Below are 18,099 nucleotides of genomic sequence, written 5' to 3'. Positions count from 1 at the left end.
CAAACTTCCAAAATCGTGCATAAACCTTTTTAATGTCTTTTTTCTATATGCCACTCATGTATTAAGAGGTCACGTCGTCCCAAGCCACAGCAATATTTTTAATAGCATGATAAATATTGAATGCTTTCCAGAATTGCATGCGAGTTTGGTCATTTCCTTCAGTAGCAAGAAATGGCTTGTAAAAAAGTACTTCTTCGATAATAAGCCTTAAACGCTGCAAGAACTCCCTGATCCATCAGTTGGATCAATGAAGTAGTGTTTTTAGGGAGAAACACGACCTTGAACTTGGTGATGATCACTGCTATAGGACGTATAAGACAGATGGCCCTAAGCATATGTAGAATTAATAAAATTTTACATTTTCTTTCACACAATGGCGTTTTATTTCACTCGCATAACAGTTGATTAAGGCGTCCTCAAACAATTTTTGAGTCATCCACGACTTCTATCCAATAATGAACTCGGAGTATGCTTCCTAATGTTTTGAAGATTCGTGGATTCTCACTGTCTCATATCATAAATGGTCTCAGTTTATATCCAGCCACGTTACCCGTAACAGAATCGTAATACGGGCATTAAGTGCTTTGAAACGAGGTATAGATTTTAGCTTTTTGTGGATGAATGTCAGCTCGGGCATTTTTTTTCCGAAACAAAGACGTCTCATCCATATTAAATATTTGCTGTGACAAATAATTTTCCTCCGTAATAATTTTATCCAATTTTTCCACAAACCCCTTGGCAGCCTTCTCAGCACTTGCAGATTCCCATACATTTTCACATTATGCAGAGCAAAATGCTGCTTGAATCTCATGAACCAACCAGAAGAAGCGTTGAATTCGTAGTCATAATCGAGTTCTGCTTTCTCCTTCAACATGTTGAGACTTAGTGCCTTAGCCAGTACTGTCGACAGGGTGTAGCATAGAGGCAGCCTACCTCACTGCGCGGCTTAATAAGGGCGCTCGTTCAGCCATATTACGATAGGCGCCGTCGCTACGCTAACAGGAATTGTTAGCGTAGAAAGTTTTTCCAAGCTTAAACTGATTAAAAATTATTTGCGAACAGCAATGACCCAAGAAAGATTGGTTGGTATAGCAATTGGATTGAAAATTTAAATTTAGAAGAGCTTATAAACAGTTTTATTGTACGATATCCCCGTCGAGCAAACATTGAATTAATAATATTATGTAATCGTTTTCCATTAATGTTTCTCTTGTAATAAAAACGAAATAGCATTTGGAGATTTTCTTATATTTTTGTCTTATAATCCATGAGGGGCAATATTTAATTGTTTGCCTCAGGGCGCGATCCAATCTGGCGATAGCCCTGGCCTTAGCGGTTATGGTCGCAGTGCTAAGGAGTATGCGCTTTTGGTTCAGATCCTCTATCCATGATGCACTTAGTTTTCCATATCACCGATAGGACCTTGTCGTTGCTTCGTCACTATCGTCGATTTACTGAAAGTAGATCCTTTCACAGCCTCTACGATTTTATCCTTATTTTTCAAAATGGTAGTCACTGTAGAATGAGACCATCCGAAGTCATGCGCGATCACCCTGATGGGCTTACAAGCTTCATGTTGCTTTATAACTTGCAACTTCGTTTCAAGATCAGTTGCTCGCCTCTTTTTCTGTTATTCTTCACTAGGAGTTTTGATTGTGTGTGTGTAGGGCCATGTTGCACAAAACATCGCGAAATATTTAACGATAAATACACAAATAACCTATTCCTCAAACACAAAATCAACAGAGGAACTGTTGAAGACAAGTACCGACTGCCGAGGTAGGTTGCCACAGTGCATGCTTTACCTTACGCTCGCTTGCGTCTTGTTGGAAAGTATAACCGAAAATGTTATTTATTCCCTTATGGGATCACGGACGTATTTTCGAAAGGACGTAACTCGAACGGACGACTGTATATGTGTATGTGTGTGTATTAATATTTTCCAAATACATGTATATAAATTCTGTTGAGTTAGATAATAACAGAAAATTTATTAACCATATACCTATGTTTTACGGCTACGCCATGGTAATTACTTACTTCGCTTCTAGCACTAGTGCTACAATTCCAGCTGCTAAGGGAGCTGCTGCCGAAGTTCCCGTATGCTGACCTGTGCATTTGTTGTGAAGGTCTGTGGTCGACTATATAAAGATAAAATATACTGTTTAAGTTTATACTTTATTTCATTTTTGAAGTAATTGTCATATTCATAACAAGTATATTTTATACTTGTTATGAATATGACGATGTTTTGTGCAAGAGTAAGCAGGTGACAGTGATACTAAAATTAAGTATTTTCATTCCTATTTATTACTTTTAAATTTTCACAGCAATAAAAATGTTACTGAATTTTTATTCTTGTAATAAAAATTGAAGATAGTCGTGAGGTAGAACCAATTGATATACAGTGTATAAGAATTACCAAAAGACAGCATATGAAATATTAACATGAAAATTATTATTAATAGAAACGGATAATTCATCTAAGCAATGAACTCAGCTATTTATAATACTCTAGCACTCGCGCGCCAGGCTTTGCCTGGAATGCAATTACAGATGATGACCTGAATTGACTGATATACTAAACTGTTTTCACAGATCGAAATCTTGATGTGACAGTTTTTATTTTATTTTATTTTATGAAATTATCAAGAATATGGCAAATCAATGTCGCTAGCGGGATGATTTTAAAAAACCCTCTCGATTGCTATTGAAGACCACCTTCCCAACACAGACAATCATAGCCTAACAGTCTCACGCATTCTCAATAGTATGGATTTTGCTTTCACTAATCGTTTACAGCTTAGATTTTCAAAATATTTGTGGTATATGTATATTACACTTGATAATGCTAACTGTACCAAATCTGGCGAAACATGGTATTGTATATTTACTAAAGAAATTTATACTGTTGGGTTTTACAATGCTTTTGGTTTCTGATTTATTTACAAGATGAAGGAATGTCATTTGATCTTACAAAATAGTTACCAAAACCTCTAAAATCAAATGCGGTTACCAGTTAGTTCTTCCGTCGTTATTTACTAGTAATATCCTACCAAAGTTGCCTCTTTCGTATGTTGGTAACATATGTATATTAAAAAAAAAAAAAAAAAAAAAAAATTATTCACCTTATAGGTTCGAGAGCAGAAAACAGTTGTATGCTTTTCACCAAACAAGTCAGTTTCTTATATCGATCATTATTCTCATTTATTTATACTACCCACACAACCATTTTTCCGTAATGTGCTGTTTATTTTCTGATGTCATCCGCATGATGATTCCCTCACTCTTTCTCATTAGTATATAGCAACTAAACATTCTGTAAAAAATTGCATGTTGAAGTAATTCCATGGAATATTTACCTCTTGCAATGACGTCGTCATTACGGTTCCTCCTAAATAAGTTTTAATCAGTGCGGACTTAAATTATTCAACTAATCCGGTTTGTTATAAACAGCTTCAATGGTTCAAATGTTTGGCTTTTTTTTTTTTTTAATGTTTACGCAATATTTACGAGAAGTCATGGGTCGAAAATTTGATAATATTCAACAAAATTACGATTTTATATTCCAAAACAGGCCTATAAATTATAACACACATTTTGATCATTTCAATTACATACTTACGATTTTCTGGTCTGTATAAGCGCCACTGGAGTAAGCACTTGTCAATGTAGAAGCGCATCGTTCACCATACCAAGGAAATTGTCCCTGTTGGCTAGCACTGCCCACAGACAGGGTGTAGATCGAATTGGTGTAACCGTCACAGTTGCAGTTATCGCCATTAGAACCGCCGTTTCCCGAGGCCCACACATAGATTACGCCCTTTCCTCCCCGTCCCTATTTGTAAAGAGATTTATGAATAGTAAACAATAACAATGGTAATTCTAAAAAGACTGGGGGAAAGCAAATTTACTAATATGAAAAAAAATAATAATAATGAGAGTACCTCAAAATGAAATATGTATCTAAAATGGTTTACAGCATAGCATTTCAAGGGACAAATGTTGTTCAAAGGAATTAACGACTTCATTTTTTTTTTTTTTTTTTGTGTGTGCGCGCTAGAAATTAAGTGCTCTGGTTACCTGAAATATTCCTTTTTCCAAAGCTTCCACTGCGAGTCGCTTTGGTCCATCAACAGTCTTACCGTCGTCGTTGGGGCCCCAAGAGGCGCTAAAGATATCTATGTGGTCTACGTTGTGAGCAATCGAAACAGATTCTACGGCGTCATCCACGTCTCCATCCAGCATACGAATACCTATACAGATAATAACCAGAGATGTCTATGAACTAATTGCACTACTAACACAAACGTGTCACGATCTAAAAGGAGATGACCTAATAAACGGGAAGCGAAAGTAATCAAACATTTTCACAACACGTATTTGGAAAATGAGATATCAAAGTAGAAAACAGTTTAACTAAAATTGCTCCTTAAACGATGTGAGAAATCTTTTCAGTATTTATTGCACGGTAATATCAAATAATCAGTATTAAATAAGATGATGCGAGATGGAAATCCCAATAAAGTCGGAACAGGCAAATACCTAATCCGGCTTTGCTGGGATGAAAAATATCTTATACTTTTCATTTGTCTTTAATAACAGGCTCTCGCTTATTAATGATATTTTTATGAAAGGATTCCGTAATTAACTGTGGGGGAAACCAACTCTTTTCCATGTCATTAGTCAAATTTAACTACTTTCATCAGGGAGAAATAAGAAACAAACTAAATTATATTAATTAAACTGGCCTAAAAACGTGAGGTCAGGGAGAAATAAGAAACTGAATGACATTTAATTAAGCATAAAAAAGGAAATATATAGGTCACGAGTAAAATAATAGCCGACATAAATAATATATAATTTGCCCCAATCAGACAGGACCAAAGTACTAATAGTAATATTCGTGCTTAATAGTAACTTGAAGAGTTACTATCTATACATACCAGCTACTGAATCAGAAACTTATTTAACACCGTGTTGAACCTCCTTTAGCGACTGCCAATACCGATCCCTCTTCAATTTCCCCTGGCATAGTTCGGTGAGATATGGATCGGGAACAGCCTTCATTAAACACTTCAGTCAATTGCTACACACACACACAGGAAGTTCTATTTGTCCATATAAGCCTTCTCAGACGACGGTGATCTCGTTCCTGATACTGTCTTAGGACCACAGTTACGCCTCTTAGACAAGCAATGTGGGTTATTTTTCTACTGATTAAATACTCTGGATATCTCACCTTTTGAGAAAGTAGTCAGCTCTGCTGTTTTCAAACTCGTGGCTTGATCCAGAGGGGCACTCGCAAACCCTTTATCTTTCCTATTGTGATCAACACTATTGACGATTACTGACCAGCAGCATTCTTAAATCGTTGTTTAGAACATGCGGGGACGCACGTGACGTATTTTGCATATATACGCTGCGTAGGTATATCAATTAGGGGATATTCTTGTTAAAATTATTTCACGCTAAAATGTATAATTTGTTAAATTTGTAATAAATATCGATTACTTAAACAATAAGTCATCAATTACACTCTATCCATAAGTGAGAAATTGTTGTTCATGTATACCCATAGTTATAATTATTTGCAGAAATTTAAAATTATCCGACAGAAACTAAAATAACCACTAATTGTTTTGCGCAGTGTATTTCTTCCTGGTAAATGTAGTGAAATGTTGGAAAATAACTTTTTCACTAGATACGTGAAATCCGTTTACAACGGCGCAACATTTTATTATTATGTGACACCTCCAGGGAGTCCAAGGACTCATCGATTGAGAGTGCCAACGGCATCGAACGACTGATCCCCTTTCAACTATTGACTGCTTCAAATTATTATTATTATTAAACAAGACCTCATGGAGTCAAAGACTCATCTAGGATGATCTCTTATTATAACTTTTGTTATCTTGAATTAATAATTTACAATAATTAATTACAAGCATTGCAAAAATAATATAAAAGAACTCTTCACGAAACTAAGGGTCCTGAAATGATCAACAAACATGAGTATGCTGGTATACACTTACATCAAGTGTATATGACAGATAGCAAGACATGCCAATAGCCAAAATTACTATTACGTGTTACCGCTAAGGGCTCATCGCGAGAGGACACTCTGCTACAGACACACATCTCACCGTCTTCTCTTACTACACACAACCACATCACCGCCATCTATCGTCCATCACCATTAACAGTATTTTTTTTGTCTGTAAATTGCAACGATAAACATCTCTGCGTCTTCCTGGTATTATAAACGTATGCTGCCTTGAAAAATGACATATGCATGCGGTACAAATTACATCCGGTGTCATTTGGAGGTGGTTCATACACCATGCTTTAATATGTCCTACTAGTTCTCAGTGATTTGAAATCTTGGAATTGGAGGAATCAGGAAAGATGAATGATTTCATCACTCTTGTTCTGCAAGCAATCTACCGACATAACTTACGTAATATATGAGACAAGTCTGAAAGAAGTCACTGCTCTATCAGGTTAGGAAACCTAACCTTATAGAACTGGCAGTGATGCATACGTACTTAATCTGAAATACTGCTGAAATGTATGGATAGTATAGTCCTTTCGCAGTAGTATTTGTTCGATCCGCGTTATTAGCTTAAACACAGAATAATTATAGCGTGAGAATATTTAACATTCTCACGTTATATTTATTCTTCCAGCTTGTATAGTTAAGATAAAATGCAAGGAGTCGTGCAGTTGTTTTCAAAATAATAACGAACTGCAGTACTAAATGTATAAATAAGAACTGGGACAGCTATTTTTCAAAGAATCTTGAATTGTACGGCCCTTGGGTCAGATTACACTTTCCATCCTTACAAGCTCCACCAGTAATAATGAGTCCGCTATTTAGGACCATTCTTCCTTCAAGATGATCAGTCTATGTACTTTTGCTGGACGATCCGGTACTGTCTGCATCCGACGTGCCAGCTCGTCCCAAAAGTATTCGATCAGGTTGAGATCTCATGAAAAATATTTAAATACTAAGAATAAAAATAATCGCATCCACCTCTCAATAAGCTTCATATCTGTAAAATAGTCTGCGCGTGTGGTATACGTTACGTCGTACAAAGGCTGTTCAGGAGAAATACGCATGAAAGCTCATTGGGCAAGGACAATCATAGAAATCGGGAGGCTCGAGTTATGAAACTATAAATGAGAAGCATCAGGTTATCTGGGAACTAACAATAATGACATTAATAATAGCTATATCAAGGACCTTAAACCATCTTTGACATATGTAAACGATCTGAAATTTACATAAGGTTATTTATGATGGATATTACGCACCTCGGATGAACAATGAAGCACGTGTAACAATTCAATATTAAATATCATTTTAACAACGGTTCTATTAATGGACCGTTAAAAATTAGTACAGTAATAAATCTTTGATTATGCGTGCTCATACCGATTTGTTTCACATATAGTCTGACTATATTATTAAAACAAAGTCTAATGTTTTTGGGCGAAGGACCAAACTTATCCTCCAGGAAAAAACTAGGCAGTTTCTCACTTTCTTCCAACTACGAGTCCCATTAACAACCAACTGTTATCGAGGCGTAATAATTATGAATAATATTATAAGTTCAAAATAGGAGGAAACCAGCTCCACTTCTCACCATCGCTGAGAGTGAGTATGCTCTTACGACGTGCTAGATAAAACGAGACGTTCCTGATCAGAATTTCTTTGGTTGAAGAGACCTGGATTCAATCCTTGAAGTGAATAACTTGTAAGGGCTTTTCAACTGAAGGTAAGTTAGTTGGTCTCACAGACGTGGAAGAATTTCCCTCCAAAATTGCGTTTAAATTCCACTCAACAGACATTACACGCTTCATACCTTAAGTTGCTTCAATAATTGCGAAAAACAACTAACCAGTATTCATTTGTACGTTTTTGTGTGTTCTACAGTCGTTTCTGCTGAGTTGCGGAATTAAAATTAAAAAAATTGTAGACTAGAATCGAACTCGCATGTCTTTCTAAAGTGCCACAATATCTATTTAACAAATGACAGTTGATTAAGTACCATATACTAACTCATATTTTAACATTTTGAGAAGACAACGGCAATCGGTAACGCGTTCAGAATTAATCTTAGTTTAAATGCAAAATTTACCTCTGATTCTGAATTGCAGGAATACATACATTACCTCCGATTCTTGAATTATAAGCAACGCCAACACCACATTTTCCATTATTTGCTGTCATGGAAACCTCTCCTGCGCATCTGGTTCCGTGGCTACAACAGACAGGATTGCATGTTAACTGAAACAGTCACTATTATAATTAATCATTAAGTTAAGATTATATTCTTATGGTAATACATTACACATTCATTACTATTATAATAAATATTTTCATGATTTTCCAAATAGCAGGGCAGGGTGCTTAATACATCGAAGGCAGCACTGATTATTCTTACGTAGTGTCGAATATTATTCTGTTGTATAGTATCTTTTAGAACAAGGATACTTAACCTTTTACGAACCCGCATCTCCAAAAAGAAGTTTATCGTATTTATCGATTTTGTTTTTAGGTTTAATTAAATGAAAAATGTGCAGTACTATAACTTTAAACATTTATTACAAATCGCTGAAATCAACGTTTCCTCGATTAAAGACAAGAATATGATGCAGGTGTTAAACCCAATAAGAATTCACTAGTTCCACAGTACAAACTTTTTATGCACAAATCAAAAACTTCTGACTTCTTTTAAAATTTAATATAAATAAGTTCTCCCCACACACCTGGTTAAGAACCCCTACTTTAGAAATAAAATAACAAGTGTGGAGGGACAATTTGTATCTTCACTTGTTTTATTAAGCAGCCATTAGCAAAGTAGGGATGAGTGAAGTGAATGTTCATTTTTTTTTCCAGATAAAATTCTTATTGTGAGAAATAAAGATAAACATTGTTGGTCTTAAACGATAATTGGTAACACGTATTGATATTTCCCAAGAGATTTTCTTTCTGTGATATACTGAAATTGGACTTTAGCACAGATGTTATCCTTAAGTGAAATTAGAATGATAAAGCTTTTTTCAAGTTCGAGAATAAATGAACATGTTTCGAACAAGTTTCGAAATAATGGTTATGAAATGTTACTTATACGTTCCTAAATGATCTTTCCCTATAAATAAATCTTATTTATGTTCCATTAAAATGTCTACCTGCTTGCGCATCTTTAAGCACGTTCATAAGTGAACATTACTTCAGGCTTCATCGTGACCGTCCTTATGAAACAGCTGTTTAAACAAAGATGCAACTCCATATCTAAGACTGAGGAAATCATTCAACGGCTTTAAAGTTTGTTACAATAAGACAACAACGAATACCGTTGTATATAAACACAATGATACATTTTTCTCTGTCCAAACGACATATGTAGTGGAGTGACCCTTGCTTGCCAGCTATTATAATCGGCTCCATCGAGTTACATCAATACTTCATGCGAACATCTACTATAAATTTTGTTTATTAAGTTAGTGATTCATTGACATATCTTAATATCGCGGAAAAAAAGTGCCTGCACTGTTAGGTAACATTTCTCAACTTGATTTGATATCCAATGTCAAATGTATTTAAATTTCATTCCTTTTTAGGACAATCAGAAATATCGAAACATTAGCACATAAATAGGAGTGGGTAAAGGACCCTCCTCTAGAGACGAAACTTGACTTCTTTCTACTTCTAGTCCCTCAATAAATGAACAGTTTTATCTCATTGTTGGAATCTAAATTAATGTGATAATGTCACAGTCAAATGTTTAGCCAGTTTATTCATGAAATTTATACATTAAACCAAATCTCAGCAAGATCTTACTAGTTGCGAATGATGCAAAATTAACACACACATAGTGACAATGTGGACTGATGGATCCGGACTCATCCAGCAAGACAATGTCGCATTATGCAAGCATTGTTCGAAAAACGTATCCAAAGCATCGTGTGTGCTCCTCTGGAGCAAATCTTCTGATTTGAATTCCATCGAACATTTGTGGGATCATGTGAAACGCGACAACTGCCGGTCGACGTTAGCGTTTCGATCGGTCGCTGACCTCTGGGAAGTTATTCTGTCCAGTTGGTCCAGAATACCTCAGGACACCTTTCATGATCTAGTGGAGTCAATGCGCAGATGCAAGCGGTTATCTTGGCCAAAGGAGGCCGAACATCTACCAGGTCATGTTTCCGCTCATGTTTATATGGCATGATAAAAACATGGGAAAAAGTGGTGTAATGACAATATACTCGTCCAAAAAGAATTAGAGGACATTTTTAATAATTTCAGCAATAACGATTATATTTCTAAAGATAAATAAAAAAATAAAAACAACAAATCATTAAACCGAATAACACATAACACAAACAGAGCGCAGTAAGATCATTCCAAAACAGCAGTAGTTCCTTATATTAAAGTGAAAAAAATAAATAAATAAACTCGATAAGTACTAATTACAAATCAATATTAAAAACTACCTTTCTTTATTTGTTCTCCAAAAGATAAAGTTCATCTATTATCAATGAAAACTCCCATATTATGGACAGTCTGGAAAATCCGTAGCGAACCGAGAAAAAAACAATTACACAGTATGGAGAAAGTAGATTAGCAGATTATGTGTTCGCCACTCTACATGCAGTTAACCCTGCGGAGGTCGCGGCTGATCTGAACAGATATAAACAAATTGTTTTAATATAAATATTCTTACACATATCCAGTTATAGCTTGGAGGTCATGACTAGCTGTGCGTGCATGCATATATATATATATGCATATATGCATATATATATATATATGCATATATATATATATATATATATATATATATATATATATGCGCATATATATATATATATATATATATATATATATATATATATATATATATATGCGCATATATATATATATATATATATATATATATATATGCGCATATATATATATATATATATATATATATATGCGCATATATATATATATATATATATATATATATGCGCATATATATATATATATATATATATATATATATGCGCATATATATATATATATATATATATATATATATGCGCATATATATATATATATATATATATATATATATGCGCATATATATATATATATATATATATATATATATATGCGCATATATATATATATATATATATATATATATATATATATGCGCATATATATATATATATATATATATGCGCATATATATATATATATATATATATATATGCGCATATATATATATATATATATATATATATATATGCGCATATATATATATATATATATATATATATATGCGCATATATATATATATATATATATATATATATATGCGCATATATATATATATATATATATATATATATATGCGCATATATATATATATATATATATATATATATGCGCATATATATATATATATATATATATATATATATGCGCATATATATATATATATATATATATATATATGCGCATATATATATATATATATATATATATATATGCGCATATATATATATATATATATATATATATATATGCGCATATATATATATATATATATATTTATAAAAATAAATTTAACTGACTAGAACCCGAGAAAGTATAACAAAAACCTTTAATACATCACAACTAGTTTCATCGGTGATCCGACTTCTTCAGGTGAGAAATAAAAACATAAGACATAAAATAACACGGTAAAAAATGAACTTTACAGCTTAATAAAAAGCAGAATAATAACAGTCATATTTGAATAGGTGACCGCGTGCTACCGTTGGCATGAGTAGAATGTGTGCGACAGCTAATTTTTGAGCGCCAGTACTGGATTACTGCGCTATGGGAATCGGGTAAATTGTAGCTAAGATTATTATTTAAATGTGAAGGGTCCAGAACTATTTCTTTTGATTCGATGATTCTTCTTTCGAATTCATCCTTGCAAATATATAAATTAGTAGTGCGTTCCCACTCAACTTGATGTGGCTGTTCTTCAAGGTTAGAGTTTGCCGAGAAAAGGACATGACTGGAAAGGGCGCTCGCACGTGCTCTACTGTAGGAGATGTCACGTCTATGTTCCTCAAGACGAAGTGAAACAGATTTGTCTGTCTGGCCAAAATAAGGTCGACCACAGTTGCACAAAACTTTATAAACACCAGGAAAATGCAGATGGTTGTGTTTTGGTTTTGTATATATATATATATATATGCGCATATATATATATATATATATATATATATGCGCATATATATATATATATATATGCGCATATATATATATATATATATATATATATATATATATATATATATATATATATATATATATGCGCATATATATATATGCGCATATATATATATATATATATATATATATATATATATATATATATGCGCATATATATATATGCGCATATATATATATATATATATATATATATATATATATATATATGCGCATATATATATATATATATATATATATATATATATATGCGCATATATATATATATATATATATATATATATATATATGCGCATATATATATATATATATATATATATATATATATATGCGCATATATATATATATATATATATATATATATATGCGCATATATATATATATATATATATATATATATATATATATGCGCATATATATATATATATATATATATATATATATATATGCGCATATATATATATATATATATATATATATATATATATATATGCGCATATATATATATATATATATATATATATATATATATATGCGCATATATATATATATATATATATATATATATATGCGCATATATATATATATATATATATATATATATATATATATGCGCATATATATATATATATATATATATATATATGCGCATATATATATATATATATATATATATATATATATATATATATGCGCATATATATATATATATATATATATATATATATATATATATATGCGCATATATATATATATATATATATATATATATATATATATATATGCGCATATATATATATATATATATATATATATATATATATATATATGCGCATATATATATATATATATATATATATATATATATGCGCATATATATATATATATATATATATATATGCGCATATATATATATATATATATATATATATATGCGCATAAATATATATATATATATATATATATATATGCGCATAAATATATATATATATATATATATATATATGCGCATAAATATATATATATATATATATATATATATATGCGCATAAATATATATATATATATATATATATATATGCGCATAAATATATATATATATATATATATATATGCGCATAAATATATATATATATATATATATATATATGCGCATAAATATATATATATATATATATATATGCGCATAAATATATATATATATATATATATATATATGCGCATAAATATATATATATATATATATATATATATGCGCATAAATATATATATATATATATATATATATATGCGCATAAATATATATATATATATATATATATGCGCATAAATATATATATATATATATATATATATGCGCATAAATATATATATATATATATATATATATGCGCATAAATATATATATATATATATATATATATGCGCATAAATATATATATATATATATATATATATATGCGCATAAATATATATATATATATATATATATATGCGCATAAATATATATATATATATATATATATGCGCATAAATATATATATATATATATATATATGCGCATAAATATATATATATATATATATATATATGCGCATAAATATATATATATATATATATATATATGCGCATAAATATATATATATATATATATATATATGCGCATAAATATATATATATATATATATATATATGCGCATAAATATATATATATATATATATATATATGCGCATAAATATATATATATATATATATATATATGCGCATAAATATATATATATATATATATATATATGCGCATAAATATATATATATATATATATATATATGCGCATATATATATATATATATATATATATATGCGCATAAATATATATATATATATATATATATATGCGCATATATATATATATATATATATATATGCGCATATATATATATATATATATATATATGCGCATATATATATATATATATATATATATGCGCATATATATATATATATATATATATATGCGCATATATATATATATATATATATATATGCGCATATATATATATATATATATATATATGCGCATATATATATATATATATATATATATGCGCATATATATATATATATATATATATATGCGCATATATATATATATATATATATATATATATATATGCGCATATATATATATATATATATATATATGCGCATATATATATATATATATATATATATATATATATGCGCATATATATATATATATATATATATATATATATATATGCGCATATATATATATATATATATATATATATATATATGCGCATATATATATATATATATATATATATATATATATGCGCATATATATATATATATATATATATATATATATGCGCATATATATATATATATATATATATATATATATATGCGCATATATATATATATATATATATATATATATATGCGCATATATATATATATATATATATATATATATATGCGCATATATATATATATATATATATATATATATGCGCATATATATATATATATATATATATATATATGCGCATATATATATATATATATATATATATATATATATGCGCATATATATATATATATATATATATATATATATATGCGCATATATATATATATATATATATATATATATATATGCGCATATATATATATATATATATATATATATATATGCGCATATATATATATATATATATATATATATATATATGCGCATATATATATATATATATATATATATATATATGCGCATATATATATATATATATATATATATATATATATATGCGCATATATATATATATATATATATATATATATATATATGCGCATATATATATATATATATATATATATATGCGCATATATATATATATATATATATATATATGCGCATATATATATATATATATATATATATATATATATGCGCATATATATATATATATATATATATATATATATATATATATATATATATATATATGCGCATATATATATATATATATATATATATATATATATGCGCATATATATATATATATATATATATATATATATATGCGCATATATATATATATATATATATATATATATATATGCGCATATATATATATATATATATATATATATATATTTATGCGCATATATATATATATATATATATATATATATATTTATGCGCATATATATATATATATATATATATATATTTATGCGCATATATATATATATATATATATATATATATATTTATGCGCATATATATATATATATATATATATATATATATTTATGCGCATATATATATATATATATATATATATATATATATGCGCATATATATATATATATATATATATATATGCGCATATATATATATATATATATATATATATATGCGCATATATATATATATATATATATATATATATATGCGCATATATATATATATATATATATATATATATATATGCGCATATATATATATATATATATATATATATATATATATGCGCATATATATATATATATATATATATATGCGCATATATATATATATATATATATTTATGCGCATATATATATATATATATATATATATATTTATGCGCATATATATATATATATATATATATATATTTATGCGCATATATATATATATATGCGCATATATATATATATATGCGCATATATATATATATATGCGCATATATATATATATGCGCATATATATATATATGCGCATATATATATATATGCGCATATATATATATATGCGCATATATATATATATATATATATATATATGCGCATATATATATATATATATATATATATATGCGCATATATATATATATATATATATATATATATATATGCGCATATATATATATATACAGGGTGTTCGGGATAAATTTGACAGTTTCGTAAGGAAAAAGAAAATCTTCTTTGTATCTATTAAATTTAATGAATTGACAAAAAAACATTACAGGCAGAGTTAATTACAATACTATCAACAAGATTTACTCAAAATAACCACCATTAGCATCGATCACAGCTTCAATTCTGCTTCGGAACCTCGAACAAGCTGATGCTACAGTCTCCCTGGGAAGGGCCGCAAAAACTGTTTTAATTTTATCCATTAACTGGGCTTTTGTATTACTGGAAGTGCGATTGGTGTCTTTTTCAACTGCGCCCCATACAAAATAATCCATGGGGTTAAGGTCTGGGGAGTTTGGAGGCCAAACATTTGGACTGGTGAAGTCGTAGAAATTTTCAGACAACCATTTTTGACTTTTCCCAGAGGTGTGGCAAGGGGCCGAATCCTGCTGCCATACATACGGCCTACCATTGGCTACCCTTGTTATCCAGGGCTTGACTACAGTTAGCAACTCCACGAACAAAGCCAGAATTCCAATGCCAGGGTTCTTCAACACCTGTTCCTGCAGATTTGTGAGGAATTCTGCTGTACGAACGCAATCAGATCGTCTGCTAGGGATCTTTCTTCTTGCTACATCCTCGTAGTCACCATTGCAAGTCTCTAGTTCATGCCTGATTGTTTTTACTGTATTCAGGGAGCATTGGGCAGCAGTCGTAATATCCTTATTTTGATGGCGGGCACGAATCATCATGATACAAGTTATTCTCTTCCATGATTCAGGTGGGTTCCAGCTATCCATCCTTTCTGACATCTTGTATATGAATGAAGAAGGGTCCAAACTTTTAAATGAAGAGAAGTGTGTGTTAATACATGTAACTTACGGAAAAATATAATTAATTATAAATATGTCAAATTTATCCCGAACACCCTGTATATATATGCGCGCATATATATATATATATATATATATGCGCATATATATATATATATATATATATGCGCATATATATATATATATATATATATGCGCATATATATATATATGCGCATATATATATATATATATATATGCGCATATATATATATATATATATATGCGCATATATATATATATATATATATATGCGCATATATATATATGCGCATATATATATATATATATGCGCATATATATATATGCGCATATATATATATATATATGCGCATATATATATATATATATGCGCATATATATATATATATATATGCGCATATATATATATATATATATGCGCATATATATATATATATATATATATGCGCATATATATATATATATATATGCGCATATATATATATATATATATGCGCATATATATATATATATATATGCGCATATATATATATATATATATGCGCATATATATATATATATATATGCGCATATATATATATATATATATGCGCATATATATATATATATATATATGCGCATATATATATATATATATATGCGCATATATATATATATATATATGCGCATATATATATATATATATATGCGCATATATATATATATATATATGCGCATATATATATATATATATATGCGCATATATATATATATATATGCGCATATATATATATATATATATGCGCATATATATATATATATATATGCGCATATATATATATATATATATATGCGCATATATATATATATATATATGCGCATATATATATATATATATATGCGCATATATATATATATATATGCGCATATATATATATATATATATGCGCATATATATATATATATATATGCGCATATATATATATATATATATGCGCATATATATATATATATATGCGCATATATATATATATGCGCATATATATATATA

General features: G+C 28.4%; 1 protein-coding gene across 2 annotated transcripts in view; it reads right to left on the bottom strand.

Annotated features, from left to right (window-relative positions):
- The window catches only part of LOC150098211 (neuroendocrine convertase 1-like), a 194,223-nt gene that overhangs the window by 85,835 nt on the left and 90,289 nt on the right, over positions 1 to 18,099 (bottom strand). For both annotated transcript variants that reach the window (XM_090406525.1, XM_090406526.1), the window contains exons 7-10: positions 8,179 to 8,267; positions 4,084 to 4,256; positions 3,626 to 3,838; positions 2,041 to 2,141 (exon numbers count right to left, since the gene is read on the bottom strand). In XM_090406525.1, the coding sequence (XP_090262651.1) occupies positions 2,041 to 2,141; positions 3,626 to 3,838; positions 4,084 to 4,256; positions 8,179 to 8,267 (576 nt within the window). The remainder of the gene's footprint in view (positions 1 to 2,040; positions 2,142 to 3,625; positions 3,839 to 4,083; positions 4,257 to 8,178; positions 8,268 to 18,099) is intronic.

Source organism: Typopeltis vanoorti, chromosome 16, assembly GCF_054136105.1.
Source record: "Typopeltis vanoorti isolate ZY-2024b chromosome 16, IOZ_Tvanoo_1.0, whole genome shotgun sequence".
NCBI classification, from domain to species: Eukaryota; Metazoa; Arthropoda; class Arachnida; order Uropygi; family Thelyphonidae; genus Typopeltis; species Typopeltis vanoorti.
The sequence above is the reverse complement of the archived record's forward strand: the minus strand, read 5'-3'. Positions and strand labels throughout refer to the sequence as shown.